General features: G+C 38.0%; 1 protein-coding gene across 2 annotated transcripts; it reads left to right on the top strand.

Annotated features, from left to right (window-relative positions):
* Positions 1–5,108: 5,108 nt before the first annotated feature.
* Positions 5,109–19,777, top strand: det1 (DET1 partner of COP1 E3 ubiquitin ligase). Of its 2 annotated transcripts, none has more exons than XM_077567992.1 (9): positions 5,109–5,197; positions 8,987–9,325; positions 10,750–11,016; positions 11,121–11,333; positions 11,476–11,699; positions 16,305–16,434; positions 16,789–16,979; positions 17,058–17,249; positions 19,217–19,777. In XM_077567992.1, the coding sequence occupies exons 2-9, from the start codon at positions 9,077–9,079 to the stop codon at positions 19,404–19,406; spliced, it is 1,656 nt and encodes a 551-aa protein (XP_077424118.1). In that variant the 5' UTR covers positions 5,109–5,197; positions 8,987–9,076; the 3' UTR covers positions 19,407–19,777. The 2 variants fall into 2 exon arrangements, with proteins under 2 accessions (XP_077424118.1, XP_077424117.1); XM_077567991.1 differs by having other exon boundaries at positions 5,115–5,367.
* The last annotated feature ends 356 nt before the right edge of the window (positions 19,778–20,133 follow it).

Raw genomic sequence — 20,133 nt, 5'->3', positions numbered from 1 at the left:
CGAAGCCAGAGGGCAGCCATCTTACGTTGCTACTGTTACCGTTAGGTTGCTACTGAAAACGCTGTGATTAACGCCAGGATCCGTGTAAGAGAGATTCTTAAAAGAACAAACATTTTACTTTCGGTTTCAGTATTTTCTGTTGCTTGTTTACTATATGCAAACACAAATTTACATTTCACAGTGGACAGTCTCATATGTGCAAAGAGAATTGATTTGCTTATTTTTTTTCCTGATGGGCTTTGCTTTTATTTCATCATTCATGGATCTGACAACGTGATGCAGACGAATGCATGAGTAGAGAAAATTTATAAGAGAAAATTTTGATGATTAGTGACAAACATATGGTCTCTCAGTGATTCCAAAGTTCTTGTTCCAAATTCTTCTAATCAGCTGATGAAAAAGCTGTCTTAGTCACCTTTGCCATATGTCACTGCAAGCATTCTGAGTGGTTTCACATACTTGCACAACACTTGATGGAACAGAACTGACAGACCAATTCTTTTGCATTGCAGCGTCAAGTTTCCGCTTTACCTTTCGGGTGCTTGTATTTAAGTATTGTGAGGCTTAAAACATACATTTTCTATATTTTAAGATGACTAACCAACATCAAAGGCTCTGAACTGGGGTTGAATTTTCTTGTTTTAAGATTTTGCATAATCTAGTAATAAGATAAATGGGGAAAAAATACAAGTATGAAAATAATCAAACAAAAGTGCAATATAGCTGTTTATTATGAGCATTTTTTTCCTTGAGAAAATCATCAGTTCATGGGGCATTTCGTTACATTTTCTAAGCTAAGACAATAATTGTCAGATCTGTTACCTCGCTGCTTGACCCTCAGGCTAAGTTGGCCTTTTGTAAATTAATACGTCTATATTTTAAGAAAATAGTTCTATACATTACATGTTGAAAAAAGTCAATATCACTTGTTTTTAGTCTAAAAAATACTATTTTCGAGTCCGCTTTGGTTGATATGGGCCTAGTATTATTTTCTTATTTTTCAAAATCTTACAGATAACTTTAAGTACAATTTTCTTGTTCTGTTGGCAGATAATTTGGCTTATTTGAAGTAATAATTTTCTTCTTTGACCCTATTTTTTTTTCAGGAATTTTCTACCATCCTTTTTGCAGTGTGACTTTGTTTCTCCTTAAGTTGTAATAGCATTTGTTGCAAAGCCTTAACTCCAAAGCAGCACCTGAAATTGGAGCTAGACTGGCTGGCTAAACGGACTGAGCCGCAGATCCATCAGGCGTTATTGTGACTTCATGGCCAGGAGCAACCTTAAAGGTTATTTTTTCAACCTCTTCTTTCAAGCGTTTAATCCCACAGCTGACCTCAATGTTGTACAAAAGAGCTAGCTGTAACCGGCCTTTAGAGAGCTGGTCAAGCAACTCCTCAGAAGATGCTTCCGTGAGGGCATCCACAATTGCCATTCCAACAGTTTACTAAAAGGTTAACCAACTGCTAACAAGTATTTCAAAAGAAACAAAGAACACATGGTAATATATACAGCAACCGAAATATGCAAATGAGAAGAAGAGACCCAGAGATCCATTCACTGTAAATTGATGGCAGCCACTTCTATTTACACTTAAGAGCCACACAATCACAATTTCACACAATAGTTTTTTTTTTTTAAAGAAAGAAAAAAAAATTACCAATCAAAATACTTTCCACATAATTTAGAAAATTGCCAAAAACAGCTATAGATAGAAGTACCAGAAGTTGAAAAATCACAATTATGTCACGGTACCATTCCTGTTGTGAAAAATTGATGTTAATTAAAGTATCGGCTGGTAGATGCTGTACAATTAACCCAATCACATGTTTCAAATTCAATAGTTTAAAAAATGGTTGAAATGTAAATCAAAATGATTATTAAAAAGTGTATTAGACAAAAAACTAATGAGAAACTACATATAACATACAAGGAGCGAAACTGAGCTATATGAAAATGACATCACAGTTGCTCAGGTACTGGCCAATCACGGTTGACCTGCTTTCTGAAGCTGAGTCGTGATTGGTCGTTACCTGATGAGCACCTGTGATGTGATTTTAAGTCAACAGCAAGTGGGAAAATGGCCGCCCCCTGAGATGGATAAAAACAAGTGGATTTAGTTGATTTATTCATATTCCACAAACATAATATTAATCAGAATATCATGTTTAGACTAATGGGGCTACATAAAAATTATTATTGTAAAAAAAAATGTTTGGGTTGACTTCTCATTTATGCGTGTACTGTATAGTGAAAGTAAAGAAATACGACATCACTCATTTACATTCATTCATTTAATCCCCATAAAATGCAAAATATTGGTGTGACCGTTTTGATATTTTCAGAGTTTGATTTGTGTCTTGAATTCCTGTTGTGAAGTCTTAAGCCCGGTTGTTCTGTGTACTATTTCTATATGTGCTGTATATATATTCATGTATGAACCACAACTCAACACACACTCATGCATCGAATGAAAGAAACTTCATCCGAGAAATCATCCAACAAAATATTAAAAAATATTAAATGGATGACTAGATACAGCAAGTTTGTTATTGTATATCAATTTCCATACAACGCAGCCCACAGAACCCCAACCACATGTACCCATGTCTGTCTATCAAACTTGACAAAAGTCAGTCAACTACAATACAACTTCTGCTTCCTGCCCTACAATGCATTCAAACATAAGCACTCCGTTGAGACTGCGAATGACATTTGAGGCATTTTTCATTGCAACAGCTTATTTAAAAAAAAAAAAAAATGCACCAAGCTGACAGAAAGTGCAGCCTTTTTTTCCCTGTTGTCATCACAGCCCAGCAGTGCACACTTTAGGATGGCCGCAAACTAGCCTGCCGTAATGCATTTATGATCACCATAATCTCCCAGGAGGGGAAATGATTGCTAAAATGTCCTACTGTGCTCTGAAATTAGACATTATAGAAAAGTTAAAAGCTTCTGTGAAATGTCAGAAACAACTACATTCCATGGTGAATAAAAAAAAGATGCGGGAAATGGTAAAACAAAATACTGTACTTCTATTTGCTCCAATGCATTGAATAACCTTTTATAAAGTGCTTTTATATTGTAGTTCTAGCCAGTAAATTTGTTCTATATTTTCCATCCGGTGCCCTAATGTAATTGCTCTTCTTGAAACACCAGTTTTAACAGATGATGGCAACAATAGCAATTATAATCATTGTGCTTAGTTCCAGCAATTACCGGTGAGTTTTCAAGACTAAACTATCCACTTTGCATTCACATACACCAGAAAGTCCAGCAATTTTACGAGACAAGCTATATTTCTGAGCTGGATAGAGATGTGAAACAATTTTTTGTAATAATAATTACAACTGTAAAAAGTTAATAGCAACACACAGATTCAGCCTTCATCAGCCTGAATGACTTTAACATGAAGCAAAGGTAGCACTGAATAAATGTTTGGGCAGCACTGACTGGAGTGTCTGAAACTTCAGCTGGTAGTTTGAATGGCTTCAGGGTCGGATGGACTGTCTCCTGAAAGTCTGCGCTGACCAATTGGCTCCAGTCTCCAACAGATCTTTGGAGTCTGTGTGAACAGACTACATCTGTAGTCAAGAAGTCCGCCTCGTCCCGGCCCAAACTGGAGCCGGGTATTTACGCCAGGATCCTGTTTGTGGACTTCAGCTCTGTGTTCAACACGCTTGTCTGCATTATACAACTGTCATTGTACTTTATTAGAATGACTTATATTTGCTTGTTTTTACATACTACCAATAAAGATGATTCCGATTTTGAAGCGAAGCATCTCTACAGTCAGTGAAATTAACAGAGAAGCAGCCAAAGGTTAGCAGTTAGTTTCTCTTTTGAATGACTCTCTTTGAATGCTCATTATTGCAACCGAACATGCAATTTTGAGACACAACTGCAAAATTGTACACACATTTTCTGCCAGAGAAATTTGACCCCACCACCACCCCACCCCATTCACATCTTCATGTTTCTTTTCACACTTGTCCTCCATCCGCACTATATGTAGGCTATTATGTCAAATGAAAATTACGTGGAAAATTGCAACATTTAAAAGAGGCCCTTTGATCAAGGATAATTTCTCTAAGCACCATTAGCAGTCTTCAAGACCAAAGTAATTCACATTATTCTTTGGGTAGTCATGCCATTCTTCATCTATAGTAACTTGAGAGTGCATATGAAATAGCTGCATTTGACAGTAACTCACTGTAAGACAAGTCGGTTATGGCTGAATCCTTTAAATCAAAAATATTGTGGAGACGGTGGTGTGTCACATTGTTGTTTAGAACATTGTTCACACCACAGGTAACATTCAAGAAAAGGGATAAAAATCCTTCCCTGTTCTGGAATCAATTGAACAAATAAAACCAAGATCAACTTTTATCAGAATGATGTGAAGAGACAGTTACAAATGTGTTTTTAGTTGTGTTTTGGGTCAATATCCTGTTGCAAGATACATAACTTATGACTGAGGCCAAGCTTTCTGACTATGGGCAGCAGATTTTTCTTCTCTAGAATAGTTTCTTACTTTAGGGGCAATGTAATGTAAAAAAAAAAAAAAAAAAACACAAATCACCTTAAGATTTTAATTCTGTGTGAGGGTCTTTAAATAAAAGGCAGTAGTGACCTAACAAGAGAAAATCAAAATCAGTATGATCAGAAAGATTGGGTAATATTTGTTGCACTCATTTAGCCATTTGCCTTTAAAAGAATTTAAATGTATTTGTTGATTAAGAATTTACATCATGAACATAATTGGTTACTTGATTTATTGTCACATATAAAACAATTAATGATACCGTAGTAAACTTTATATTTTACATTAAACACAGTATTTTCACTTATTTGTGTAAAATATTTGATTAGTACAACATGAAAAAACCCCAAATGTAAATAATTTATTGTCAGTTTTTTATTTTATTATTGTTTTATTATTAAAGATAATCATTTTTATAGTACATGCAGTTTAAATGAAGTGGCACGTAAATAAATGGGTGGGTGAAATTGATGGATGGATTGTCTGCAATACCTGTTTGGACCTCATAAGAAAATGATGGCGCTGTATAAAAAGATCGAATGCCACCAGTTTCTTCTTCTCCGTCAAGCAGTTCCTCTTCTTCTTTCCACCACAACAAACAGCAGCGTTTCCCTAGCTACGACACAAAAACCTGCATTCGAGAATGCGCTCTAACGTGAGACTTATGTGTTTGATTCCGTTAAACTTGTAGCACTTACATGTCGAGTTTCCATGGTGGCACGTTGTAAGGTGTTTGGTTGGTGAGCCAAACTTTGCTACTCGCGTCGTACTCGTAACAACTTCCCAACTTGACAGATCTGCAGAAGATGACAACAGTAAGCGCAGGTAAATAAGGGCTGTAGCAGCTTTACCTGCATTCTTTGTTGTTCTCAGGTAGATGAATTAGTCGTTCGTGTTCAGCCGGTTTCTGTCTCACGGTGAGGGCAAAGCATTAATGATGCAGAGACAGGACAAGTTGTGTTAAATTATTTCATTTTCCGGCTGTATTTCAGTTAACCATGAGTATATTATTGAGAAGATCATTAAACGTTAAATAAACTAGTAATAGTTCCTTTACCTCTTATATTGTCTTATAGACTAAACATCCACATCACTTATGTGCTGTGTATGTTAGGGGCATGGTGTGGTAAATTCTCGATCTAGTAGGCTATTGGTCCTCTTCTCATGTATTTGAAATGATAAAATAATTCATTATTATGGGGAATTTAAAATGGTTATTATTGCAGAACTTTACCTGTGAATATTGTTTTATTTGGCTGTCCTGTATTTTTTGCTCAAAAGGATTTCATGAATGGTCTAATAAATTATAGGGGGTGTTAGAAAAAATTGATTCGGCAATATATCGCTATATTACAGCGCGCAATTCTTGAATCAATTCGATATGCGGCCGAATCGATTTTTAACATCAATTTTTTATGGGAATATTCAACAAAACGTCTTACTTAGGGTTATGATTCACACATTAAGCATGGAAGAATGTTATATTAATATTTTATTTCAGTGCTGTTCAAACATGAAACAGACTACAACCAGTTTGTTAAATGCAGTGGCTAAATAAATATTTTTTCATACAAATCTTACAGTGTACAAGTTTACTGATTAGTATTTTCTAAATTTGAGTTGGAAAAAAATCGCAATAATCAATTTATATATTTGTATCGGGATTAATCGGCATCGAATCAAATCGTGACCTATAAATCGTGATACAAATTGAATCACCAGGTACTAGGCAATTCACACCCCTACAAAATACAATATCAGGATATGTCATTATCGGGATATAGAATTACCTGTATCGGGATATAAAAAAAAAAAATCATGCCATACATACAGCACTAGGTCAACGCATTCAGAGGAACACTCCTGTCAGTTAAATTCATAACAGATAGCTAAAAGCTATGTTAAATGCAAGAAAAAGGTGTTTTTCTTCCTGCACCTTTTGCACAATTGCCAGACCTCCATTTGTCTAATTTAACGATAAGATGGAAAAAGGAGAATGTCTTTGATCACTGAAGTGGATAATTTCACATGCTTCCTTCCATTCAGGTCTTCAATGCATGCGGTTAAAACATTAACGCTACATTCTTCAGTTAAAGATAATTGCGCATGGAGCCATTAGCAATTATTTTATTTCAGTGTTCTGTGAGCCTTTTTCCACTTTCTTATTAGGCAATTCAGAACCCTCTTTACAGGAAAATGGCACTTTGCAGAAATGTGTGTGCCAAGAATTGCTATACGATGATCTAGGGGTGTGAATTGCCTAGTACCTGGTGATTCAACTTGTATCACGATTCATAGGTCACGATTCGATTCGATACTGATTAATCCCGATACGAATCTATAAATTGATTATTGGGATTTTTTTTAAAAACTCAAATTTAGAAAATACTCATCAGTAAACTTGTACATGTACACTGTAAGATTTGTATGAAAATGTATTTATTTAGCCACTGCATTTAACAAACTGGTTGTAGTCTGTTTCATGTTTGAACGGCACTGAAATAAAATATTAAGGCTTAATGTTCGATTATGTTCCATTAATATAACATTCTTCCATGCTTAATGTGTGAATCCCAACCCTAAGTAAGACGTTTTGTTGAATATTCCCATAAAAATTTGATGTTAAAAATCGATTCGGCCACATATCGAATTGATTCAAGAATTGCGCGCTGTAATATAGCGATATATTGCCGAATCAATTTTTTCTAACACCCCTATAATTTATTAGACCATTCATGAAATCATTTTGAGCAAAAAATACAGGACAGCCAAATAAAACAATATTCACAGGTAAAGTTCTGCAATAATAACCATTTTAAATTCCCCATAATAATGAATTATTTTATCATTTCAAATACATGAGAAGAGGACCAATTCGGTCCGCATATCGAATCGAGAATTGCGCGCTGTAATATCGCGATATGTTGCAGAATCTATTTTTTCTAACACCCCTACGATGAACACGACTTGCCTTTGAGTACTATGCACTGTAAATTAAGTAGATTTGTCAGTGTTCGATCAGTCGTGTGTAAATATAAAACAATGTATAGTTTTGTATAAATACAGTTATGTTGTTTAGTTACTATATAATTTTTCCATAATTTGAATCCGTTCCCAGTTATCACGGATTGACAGATGACCAGCTTTTCTGGTCATTTTCATCTGTTCTCAACAGCGCCTTTGCTTCTGACCTAAATAAGTTTGGAGGGGCTGCAATTTTAGGGTCATCAGTTGTGCTTGCCATGTTTCTTCCTCTCCACTGGTCCATTTTGCATATTGAACAAAACGAGCATTTTGTAGGCTCAGTTTAGCTCACTGCAATCAGACGACTGCATTTGGAAGAAGCTTGCTGGAAAAAAATTACCTGCAATCTAGGACAACGCTGTGATCTTATAGGATTGCTGGGAGTTGGAAGGGGTGTGTCGCGGACAGACCTTACTGGATTGCATGGTTCGCTTACCGACACATTTCCTGAAACTTGCATATAACGAAATATTTACTTAATTGATTAATTTCACAGTTGACGGGTGGGTGACTCACCCCAGTAACCCAAGTATTTGTATAATAAATGATTTTTTAAAATTAATGTAATTTCAATTATTTGTCTAATTTAAAGGTATAAAATCATACATGCATTTGTAGGCATTTTGATTGAAATGCAATTGTAATAGGCAGTAAGCAAGTAAAGACTATAGTGTATCAATATTCAACTAGTGAATGCAATTTCTGGAGAAAAAGTGTGTGAAGGCTGGAAGGCCGAATGAAAAATTGTGGAGTGGTGTGGATTTGTGAAATGATATTGAATGACATTGACATACAATGAGCGTAACAAGTTGAACTTGGAATGGTTTGAATTGGTCAAAAAATGTAGAAGTAGCTGAAGGATGAAAATTAAGAAGGAAACAATGAATACTATTTTGGCTTATGTAGCCACCTCATTGACTTAGACACTTAAATATTCAAAAAATAGAGTCAAAATTTGTAAGTTTTCGGAAAAAGAGAAACTAAAGGTAGACAAAGAAGTTTTTAAAAAATACCTAAAAGTGTCCAAAAAGTTGCCAAAAATGCCAGAGAATTGAATAAAAAAGGCAGGAAAGTAACTATAAAATGTCCAAAAACTAAATCCCAAAAAATTAACATAAAATATCCAAAAACGAAACCCCCAAAATTAACATAAAATGTCCTCAAAATTCAGATCTAAATTAGGAACATGACATTAATGGCTTCATTATACACGTGTTGCTATGGCGCTCTGGTGCCCAATGTAAAATGTGCTATTACTACTTTGAGCAGTGGGTAATGAGCAGCAGAGCCTGAAATGTGCTCAGAGGTAACTGTTCTATTTAATCATGGTCTGTGATTGACTTTTTCAGTTGTGGTTTAAAAGCAGCGTGTGATAACGTCTCTTCTTTTCCTCCATTCCTATTTTCCCGAAAACAAATAGCTAGCTGGGCAATTATGTAGTTGTTCAGCATCGCTGGCCGTCCTCAACATCAACCTAATAAGTAGAACTTTGAGTCAACACTGGTGAGTGATGGATGGAGACATGCCCACCCTTAAGCCCAGGAGGATCCAGAATCAAAATGTGGTCCATCGTCTTGAGAAGCGTAGGATCTGCTCGGGCCGGCCCGGCGCTCACTGGTACAGAGTACGCTGCTTCCACCAGAACCTGTTTCCCAACTTTACGGTGGTCAATGTGGAAAAGCCTCCTTGCTTCCTGAGGAAGTTCTCACCTGATGGACGCTGCTTCATCGCCTTCTCATCCGACCAGACATCTCTAGAGGTAAAATTAGATTTATACATTACAGTAGAAGATAAATGTGTCTTTTACACCCCACGGGGGAGGAATTTAGAAATGCCGATATTCGGCATTTTGACGAACATCCTTTTCGGTCTTTAAAAAAACAAAAAAATGAATCTGATTTAAAACTGTTATTTTAACAGAACTATTTTGTTATTTTAGATTGTCACACTTATATCATATGATAAATTTATATACTAGTCAAAGACAACACAAGTAAATACAAAATGCAGTTTTGAATTTTTTTTTTTTTTTAATTCAGGGAGAGAGAGAAAAAATCCAAACCTACATGGCTGTGTGAAAAAGTTATTGCCCCCCTAAACCTAAAACTGGTTGAGCCACTCAGCAGCAGCCTTTTAAAGATTATGCATGCTACAGCATTCCAGTCACATTCAAGTCTGGACTTTGACTCGGTCACTCCAAAACGTTCTTCTTTAAAAAAAAATAAAATAAAAAAAAGCCGTTCAGAAGTCAACTTGCTGGTGTTTTCGATCATTGATGTAACGCAGAACCTAAATATGCTTCAGCTTGAGGCCACAAATTGATGGCCAAACATTCTCTCTCAGGATTTTCCGGTTAAAAGCAGAATTCATGGTTCCATCAATTACGGCAAGTCATCCAGGTCCTGAAGTAGCAAAGCAGCCCCAGACTCTACCATTACCGTGTTTGACGGTTGGTATTATGTTCTGTTTCTGAAACGCTGTATTGCATTTATGCTAGATGTAATGAGACACATACCTTCCAAAAAGGTACTTTTTGTAGGCCCGGCCACCCCTGGGAAAGTTAGCATAAACATTTTGGGATAATGGCTCTCTCACCATGGTCTGCTGGAGTCCTAAAGCGTTAGAAATTGCTTGTCAGTTATTTTTATTTCTAATCTGTTCATGAATTTTTTGGGATCATGGCATTTTCTTTGTAGCTTTTTGAGATCTTTTGGCCGACTTCTTTTTGTCCGATGGGTTCTATTTGAGTGAGTTCTTGATGGAGATAATTAGGCCTGGGCGTGATCAGTGTACATGAACTCGGCTTTCCAAAAAATGTGGTTCTTCACACGGAGCCAGGTAGCTTTGAATTATTTATTTTTTTGCCAAAATCACCATTTAAAAACTGCATGTTTACTTGGTTATTCTTTGATATTTGCAATTGTTAATCTAAAAACAAGTAGGGACACAAATTTTTTTTATTTTGAGGACAGGTCGGGCAAATGCTTTTTCATGTCACCCTAAAAGGGGGAGAGGTTTTGAAAAGATTTGTCTAGGTCTCATTTATTACATCACATAAACCTGACATTTTAACAAAGTTGACAATATTTTTCATCTCAACTGTATCAGAAGCTATCAAACAAGCACTTTCAACAAGAACTTTTCATTTATCCATTAATAATTGATACAACATTCCCCTTACAGATTTACGAATACCAAGGCTGCCAAGCTGCCCAGGACCTTCTGAGAGGCCAGGAGGGTGAGACTCTTCTAACGGCCAATGACCAGCGCTCGCTCAACATCCGAGGCCGCCTATTTGAACGTTTTTTCTCCTTGCTCCACGTCACCAATGTGGCCTCGAATGGAGAACACCTCAACCGCGAGTGTAGCCTCTTCACCGACGATTGCCGCTACGTCATTGTAGGCTCGGCTGTGTATGTCCCTGAGGAGCCGCAACCATATTTCTTCGAGGTACAGCATCAAAATCGCAACTTGATAAAAAAATAAAATAAAATAAATCACTTCATCGTTCATACAGTTTTTGTTGTTTGATATGTGCTGTGATCTACAAACAGGTTTATCGCAACAACGAATCTGTGACTCCCAACCCTCGATCCCCCTTAGAGGACTATTCCCTCCACATCATCGACCTCCATACGGGCAAACTGTGTGACACCAGGTCCTTTAAATTTGACAAGATCATCCTGTCCCACAATCAGGGCCTCTACCTCTACAGAAACATCCTGGCTGTGCTGTCGGTACAGCAGCAGACCATACATGTCTTTCAGGTGGTCTGATTTTTTTTTTTTGGGGGGGGGGCATGACGGAAATTACTGACACTACAGTACTCAAAGCTATCAAATTGCGAGTACAATTAGGCAATAGGAAAGAATTTGGGCGCATCCTCTAATCGTGGTCTCTTCTTTGCAGGTGACTCCAGAGGGAACGTTTCTGGATGTCAGGACCATAGGACGGTTCTGTTATGAGGATGACCTCCTGACTCTTTCGGCTGTTTACACAGAGGCTCAGGCTGAGAGCCAGCCGGGCTTCCCGCGTCTCTACACAGACAAAACGATCAACTCTCTTAAGCACAGACTGCTGGTCTACCTGTGGAGAAGGGCTGAACAGGATGGCAGTGCTACTGCTAAGAGAAGGTACACTGTCCCAACTTTTTTGTACACCTGTATTGCTTTCTTTTCTGCTCTTGCTCCAAATTTTCAGCAGATTTTCCCTCAGATTCGGGTTTTGGGTCTTAGATTTAGTTAGGCATATACGCAGGCACTTCAAAGCTGCTTCAAGCTAATTGCGTCGTTTCAGTCGGGACCATATTCATCTTAAAGGATATCCGATTTAAGATGCAGTGGGACTACTTTTACCACAGTCTTTTCCATGACATAGGTCAACCTCCCCTTTGTTCATATTTTGAAAAACCATAGCAAATACAGACGCTCCCCACCTTACGAACGAGTTACGTTCCGGACGATCGTTCGTAAGGTGAATTTGTTCGTAAGTTGCTTCAGTGCTATATTTTGTATTATAATTTATGTTTAAAGCCTAAATAAGTATATTGAAGGTTTATATAAGTATGTTTAAGGCTTGTACAAGTAACCTGCATTGGTTTGTACTGAAAAAAACTTAATAAAATGGAGAGAATACGTACAGTACTGTACTGTACTACGTATGTTAGAGAGAGAGAGCGAGACACACACACACAGTATGTACATGTACGTAATAAGATAAATAAAATGAAGTTTAACTTACTTTTGGAAGATGTACTCGATTTTTAAGGAGATGATGGAGGAGGAGGATTTTATATCATGAGAGATTCTTCGTCGTCGCTGGAATCGGCTTCAAAAGTTATTTCCTGCTTCATGGGGATCGGCGTTTTCTTCCTCCTCCTCCTCGCCACGTTGCTCAGCCTCCAATGAGCTCTCACAGCGCCAATCGTCGGTATTAGCGGCGGAAAGAAGCACTACGCGCAATACAAAATCTAACTTACAGCATTTCTTTCCGAACATTTTTCGACATACTGTACGCGCAGAAATGTTCGTATGTACCGTTGTTCGTAACTCGAATGTTCGTAAGTAGGGAAGCGTCTGTAATAAGAACATTTATTTAATCCGTTCCAGGATCTGACTGTCCCCATCAATACATGAAATTAGGTACAACAACAGGGATATTATGACCAATATAAAACTGATATACCGAAAGTAAAACGTAAAATTGTGAAAAAAAAACATAAAAATGAAAATCATCTCAAGCTGATGTAAAAGCCAGCAAAACAAGTGTATTTTAAGAGAGGATTTTAAAACAGGAAATAAATTGGCCTGTCTAAAATGCAGAGGCAAAAACTGTTATCCCCTGTATGTTTTTTGTTTGATTTTAAGACGAGTTTTTTACAAGAATTTGAAAATATGAATAAATAAATGAAACCAAACTGGAAGCCAGTGCAATGACTTAAAAATCAGTGATGTGCTCTGTTTTTTTTTGTTTAGTTTTTTGCTAGTTAAAAGCTATGCAGCATCATTCCGAACTACAGTAGTTGCAGTGGAGCAAGTGATGTATGTCTGAGCCTAACAAAGTGCATTGCAGTAGTTGAAACAAATCTTAATAATATTATTACCGCTTCCATGTTGACCGTCAGCGACCGGCGGATGCGGCATAAGCTCCGTTGTGTTAGGGCTGTCTAATGTAAACAACTCTCATCTAGGACTTTTGGCCGTTGAGATGATTGGAAAATGGAAGCAATATTAATTTATCCAGTGAACTCATTTAAGAACAAATTAGTAGAACCTTGAAGTGAAAGAGTGCGGAGTTACGCAGCACTCCATTGACAGGATAAGGTAATGATTTATTCTGCTTAGCTGCCTCCTTTTTCAAATGTCAAGATTTGACCTAGCATGGATTAAGACAGGTGGGACTCATTTATATAATAATACTGATGATATAAATAGTTTTTCCGGCTCAGTGGACGACTGCTTAACACATCTGCTTCTCACAGTTAAGAAGTTTGTCTCTAGACTCCGGCCTTCCTGTGTAGATTTTGCATGTTCCCTCCTTGTAATTGGTTGGCAACCAGGCCAAGGTGTACCACGTCTCTCGCCCAAAGTCAACTGGCATAGCCTCTAGCACACCTGTGACCTGTGAAGATTAGTAGTATCAATAATAGACAGATGCCGATGTATATACCTTTTGTATAGCTGGCAATTTGATTGATTGATTTATTTCCATCAAGTTGCAGCATGCCACCTCCCAACTTTTGGTCTGCGTATTACAAAAATGCAGCTCACTGAAAAAAAATAGTTTAGCCTTTATATACTATGTACAATATATTATGTCCATTAATCAAACCTGGTAAATATTATTGGTTGCTCGCTAACTCTACAACTGCTTGGCAGAATTGATTTGGTTTACTGTTATAGACACATACAGCCACTTTTAGGTTTTAGGTTGACATTTACACGCTTCAATGCTTGTCGCTGAGTTGATGATGATGATAATAATAATAACTTGTATATGAGACAGTCAGGTCCATAATATATATATATATATAAAATAAATGGGCAAAAGGGCACTTTGGGCATCTGTGCCCCGGCAGCTAGCTTGTGAAAATATTTGAATAGTGAGGCCAATTATTTTCTTTTGCCTTAAACTGACAACATTTTAATTGCGACAGGAAAAACAATTCCAAATGTATGATTTAAATCTGGGTGAACCCACCCATTGTTCAATTGGGCAATAGTATTAAAACATGAGACTTGACAGTAGTTTTGGTGGCAAAGTCCTGTCTTTTTTTCTGTAGTGATTTTTCATTACAATTCAAAAACAACGAAAAGTGCTTGAAAGTCTTGGTTTCAGATTTTGGTTTTTGAATGTGAAGCCTACATTAATAACCAGTAGGTGGTGTAACCAATCCGAAAAGCTTTGTGAGGGGAAAAACAGACAAATTGGACATTTAAACATCAGCACAATGGATTTGAAATGAAGGTGCAGACATTTAGCTTTTTAACTTGAGGGTGTTTACATCCAAATCAGGTGAACTGAACAGTGCAGGAATTACAACAGGTTGTGTATGCGCCTTTCACTTTTTTAGGCAATAGGCTGCTCAGCAGTTCCATAGCCAGGCGTGTGTTATTCCCTCATTATCCCATTTACAAGGAACAGATGAAAGGTCTAGAGTTGATTTCAAGTGTTCTATTTGCATTTGGAATCTGTTGCCCTCAACTCTCCAAATGAGATCCAATGCCGAGCTATCAGTGAATCAAGCCATCATTAAGATGAATAATTAAAACAAACTCAAGAGAAATTAGGAAGGTGTGGTTTGGCCAACACAACCATTTGGAGCATTCTTAAAATGAAAGAAGGCACCGGTGAGTTCAGCAATGACAGGAAACAACTGTATTGGATAAACGGAAAATGTTTTCCCTGTTGAAGACAAATCTCAACACTCGGCCAGACACCGTGTAGGATTTAGTGCCATCTAGTGGTGAACTAATGAATTCATAATTTTTTAAGCCTACTTTTCATTTCAATAATATGCCCCAAAAATATGTTCTATAACAAGAGCATACTTTTAGTTTTTTTCCGCCGCCATCTTTCAGCAACGGATACCCAAAGGAGAAGAACTCCACAAACATAGTTAGCCTCTGGTGGTGCTTGCAGCTAGTGTCAAACCGCCGCATACCTTCCACAGTTGGGGCTTGCAGGTGGACATCGCTGAGAACCCGTGATTCGGGCTTCCGAGGCTTGTCTTCTCTCTGCTTTGCTTTCGCTAGCTTCTCCCGGTATACACTCTTGTTAGCTGCTTCAGCTAGCTTTTGCTAGCCGTTTTTGTAAGCTGCTGTTAGCGAGTTCTTGCTGGCCACTCTTGCTAGCTAGCTAGCTCCTGCTCGCCAGGCTGCTCACTCGCTCCAAATAACAATTGGTGGTAGGCTTGCAAAAGTGTGGTTTCTCTGAGGCACCGTAGTGCGCCTGCTTCAAAAATCGTTGCATTCTAATTAGTTCACACTAGATGGCACTAAACACTACTCACCGTCACTTCTTATGTCTTGTTCTTCTCATTACACTTTTGCCCACCAAAATAATTTGGTGTTGATTCATATGATGGTGTCATGTTATGTCATTGCTATCTTATTAACTATCTTGATGGCAAACTCTTAAGTTGTGAACGAGAGAGTGTTCATTGCTTTACCGGCAGGAACTTAACTCTTTGACTGCCAAAAACGTTAAAGAACGTTTAGTAAAATCCTATGGAGGAGTGCCAAAGACGTTAAAAGACGTTTTTTCAAAACAGAGGTGAAACTAACCATTTTCTATTGTTGATTACTGAAAAACGGAATAAGGTAGAAACAAACTTTTTTTTTCTGATGAAAGATGAGAGTCCAATCTTTCATTTGGTAGTATGTGTGTTTCCATAGTCCAAACACATAATTTTCTATGGACCTTGAAAGATCAGTCAAAAATGCTTAAATCGGCTGGCACCCACGGCATCCCTTTTCTGAAAACGTCTGGCAGTCAAAGAGTTAACATTTCTTTACATCACCGCCACTCAGTGATTAGTTTATGTAGAAAAAGCTAAACTGTGACAGTTTTCCGTCTCGCATTGACTCCAATCTGTGATTTAATTCCGTTTTGTTTTAAGCGGAATGTTCCTATGTGTGATTTCTAATGTACAGTATTCCTGACAGATATTCACAATTTTACTTTTGCTTGCAACTATTTCTGCTCTTTTCATAAATGATGTTGAATGTTCCCGTTAGATTTTTCCAGTTTTTCGATCAGCTGAGGAGACTGAGGATGTGGAAGATGCAGCTGCTGGATGAGCATCATCTCTTTATTAAATACACAAGTGAAGATGTGGTTACGCTCAGGGTCACAGACCCCTCACAGGTACACACACGTCCGTACACACACACACACACACACACACACACTGCGCCCTTTGTTGGGTTTTTCCTATTGCCTCATGTCTTTTGTTGTCTGTGCTGTATGAAAAGGATTCCATTTTTCTCATCTCCAAGGACCATCTCGCCTACAGGCTTGGTTCAGTCCTGTGACACATTCAGGATATCAACCGAATAATCTAATTACACTCCTTTTTCTATACATTTTGTCATTCTTTTACAAACATACACAAGAATGTTTAAGAATATTGCAACGTCTTGGCATTCCTGACTACAGTATCGTTGTATTTTTTTCCCACTCCTGAGTTTAATTCCCTCTTCTCTTCCTTTTCTTTGGCAGCCATCTTTCTTTGTCGTGTACAACATGGTGTCGACGCAGGTGCTGGCCGTCTTTGAGAACACATCCGATCAGCTCCTGGAGCTGTTTGAGAATTTCTGCGACCTGTTCCGAAACGCTACGCTGCACAGCCATGCTGTCCAGTTTCCCTGTTCCGCCTCCTCCAATAACTACGCTCGGCAAGTCCAAAGAAGGTACAATGAAGGGAAAGCGCCCTTGCTGAACTTTGACATGCCTGACGTTGGAGTCTCATTGTTCTGCCTGTGACTCAGATTCAAAGACACCATCGTGAATGCCAAATATGGCGGCCATACTGAGGCGGTACGCCGGCTGCTGGGTCAGCTGCCAATTAGTGCGCAGTCATACAGCAGTAGCCCTTACCTAGACCTATCACTATTCAGCTATGATGACAAGTGGGTGTCGGTGATGGAGAGGCCCAAGACCTGCGGAGACCACCCAATCAGGTAGAGATCACATTGGGGTCACTTATTACTCCAAGCTACAAGTGTTTTGAGTTACAAACATTCCGTCGTTTTATGCACTTCACCGTTAACTCAGACTGAGTCTGTTGTGGTTATATTTTCAATTTTTTTTGTTATTTGGTGTTTTACCAAATTTATTTTTTTCCAACAATGGGTCCTACAAAAGGAGTCCAAGGCTGTAACAGCACACAAGGGTGGAAATAATATTTCATAATAATATTATATTTCTAAGCAGCAGACCTCTTCCATGTTAACTCATTCAAACCCAAAAACATATAAATATGTTTTTTTTAATACTTTGTCCTTCACTCCCAAAAACGTATTTATGTTATATTATATATATATATATATATATATATATATATATATATATATATATATATACATATACATACAATATTATATGTTATATTCAAGCCTTTAATCCACCTTCTGACATGAAGAAGTCGCTAAAAGCAATGGTAGTTATTACAACAACAAAAACAGCAGGTGGTGGCAGACTACAGACGCTCCCCAACTTACGAACGAGTTACGTTCCGAGCGATCGTTCGTAAGGTGAATTTGTTCGTAAGTTGCTTCAGTGCTATATTTTGTATTATAATTTATGTTTAAAGAGAATACGTACAGTACTGTACTACGTATGTTAGAGAGAGAGAGCGAGAGACACACACAGTAAGTACATGTACGTAATAAGATAAATAAAATGAAGTTTAACTTACTTTTGGAAGATGTACTCGATGCTTAAGGAGAGGAGGAGGAGGAAGAGGAGGATTTTATATCATGAGAGGTTCTTCGTCGTCGCTGGAATGGGCTTCAAAAGTTACTTCCTCCTCCGTAACTTCAATGTAGGAAGAAGTTGAGGGTCGCGGAGAAGAAGATGAGGGTTGATGAGTATCTTCCTTGGAGGATTTACTAGAAACTGGCCGAAAGAAGCGATCTAACGACGATTGCACAGTTTTCTTCTTTTTTCATCATAAATGATGCGGTAGCACTGTATGGCATCATTCAATTGATTTGCAACCTTTGTGCAACGTTCAATATTTGGGTCTTGCTGCTCGAAGAGTGCGATGGCTTTATCTATGAGCGGCAGGCGTTTCTTCTTCTTCCTCCTCCTCGACACGTTGCTGAGCCTCCAATGCTGGGTGAGCTCTCACAGCGCCAAGCGTCGGTATTAGCGGCGGAAAGAAGCACTACAGTACTCGGAAAAAGGTGCGCAATAAAAAATCTAACTTACAGCATCTCTTTCCGAACATTTTTTGACATGCGCGCAGACATGTTCGTATGTACCGTTGTTCGTAACACGAATGTTCGTAAGTAGGGGAGCGTCTGTATAAGAGATCAACCGTTGCAACAAGCTCTTTTTGATACTGTTTTCAACAGGTTTGGGAATAATTATGAAACTTAGCTATATTCTAATGCTAATTGCTGCAAAACAGAAACGGATACAAATGTACTTTTTAACCTGATGAAAGAAGAGACTCTAATCTTTCTTTTGGTAGGTTCCATGTTTTTTTAAGATAGAACACAATATTCTGTGGACCTTGCAAAATCAGTCAAAATGTATTCAAACAGCCAGGAGCGAAGGAAGTTGCTTCAGTGAAAATGGCAGAGAGTGAATGAGATAAGGATGAAGGTGCTGAAAGTGTGTTAAAAATGAAAACAATCAACAATTCAGTGGGAAAAAAATACAGAAATTAATGAAAAATTAATACAGTATTGTACTGCGCTATTTTCTTTAACAAAAAAAAGTTTTTGGGGGGGCTGAAACAGATTGATAGCATTTCCATTCATTTCAATTGGGAACGTTGATTTGAAATATGAGCATGGTCACATACGATACATCAAGGTGCCACTGTACTGCAAATAATTAAAATGTAGATAAATACTGCAATTGTGGTCAAATGTTCTTCAAATGCATGACGGCGTTTTCTTTTTGTCACACACATCAGGTTCTATGCACGTGACTCTGGCCTGCTAAAGTTTAAGATCCAGGCGGGCCTGCTGGGACGGCCGGTCAACCACGCTGTGCGGCGCTTGGTCGCTTTCACCTTCCACCCTTTCGAACCCTTTGCCATTTCTGTCCAGCGCACCAATGCCGAGTATGTGGTCAACTTCCACATGAGGCATGTTTATGCGTGAGGAGCTTGCATTTCTGTACAATGGAGACTCGTTTTAAACATCCATTTTACTGATGGGGAAAACCATCAATATTAATGCCTCTTTGTTAGGATAGCAGTTGGACCCATTTCTGCGTAGCCTGCACTTAAATTTGCCTCCTCCTCCCAGCCAAAGGAGACTTTAAGATGGAGATGGAATTGTGCAGCGAGTATTTGGGCGCAGTAGCTGGGCTCATGTGTTTGTTTACTCGGAATTGTACCACAGCCAACTGTCATTTTCTAATGTGGGGAAAATACATTTTAAACTGTCTTTTTTTTGTTGCTTTTTACTTGGTCTGATTTAACATGTACTATGTATATATTTTATATGAATAAAATTATCACTCTTTTTTTAAAAAATTTTTTTTACATTGTCTGTCTTTTGCTTATTTAAACCGAGAAGGCGCATTATTCAATGTGCAGGAAAAATAGAAGGCAGAATTAGAGATAGGCAACCGATTCTTGTAATTGCTGACATTTGGACTAAGCTCTCCGTGCGGTTCAGTGTTGTAGAGGGTGTATTTTTGTGTGTGCTTGTACGCAGTCGACAATTATATGTGGGAAAGCTAGAATTCAAAACGGAAGGTCTTTTGGGTTTGAACTCATTTTTTTCTGTCATTGACTTTCTATTGTTAAATGTGCGAACTGAGGGCAACCGGCATATTTTTTGCCATGATGATTCATGATGAATGACAAATGTTCTGCACCGT

The sequence above is a fragment of the Vanacampus margaritifer genome, chromosome 6 (assembly GCF_051991255.1).
Source record: "Vanacampus margaritifer isolate UIUO_Vmar chromosome 6, RoL_Vmar_1.0, whole genome shotgun sequence".
In the NCBI taxonomy this organism is placed as follows: Eukaryota; Metazoa; Chordata; class Actinopteri; order Syngnathiformes; family Syngnathidae; genus Vanacampus; species Vanacampus margaritifer.
Note: the sequence above shows the minus strand (reverse complement) of the source record. Positions and strands in the feature narration are given on the sequence as shown.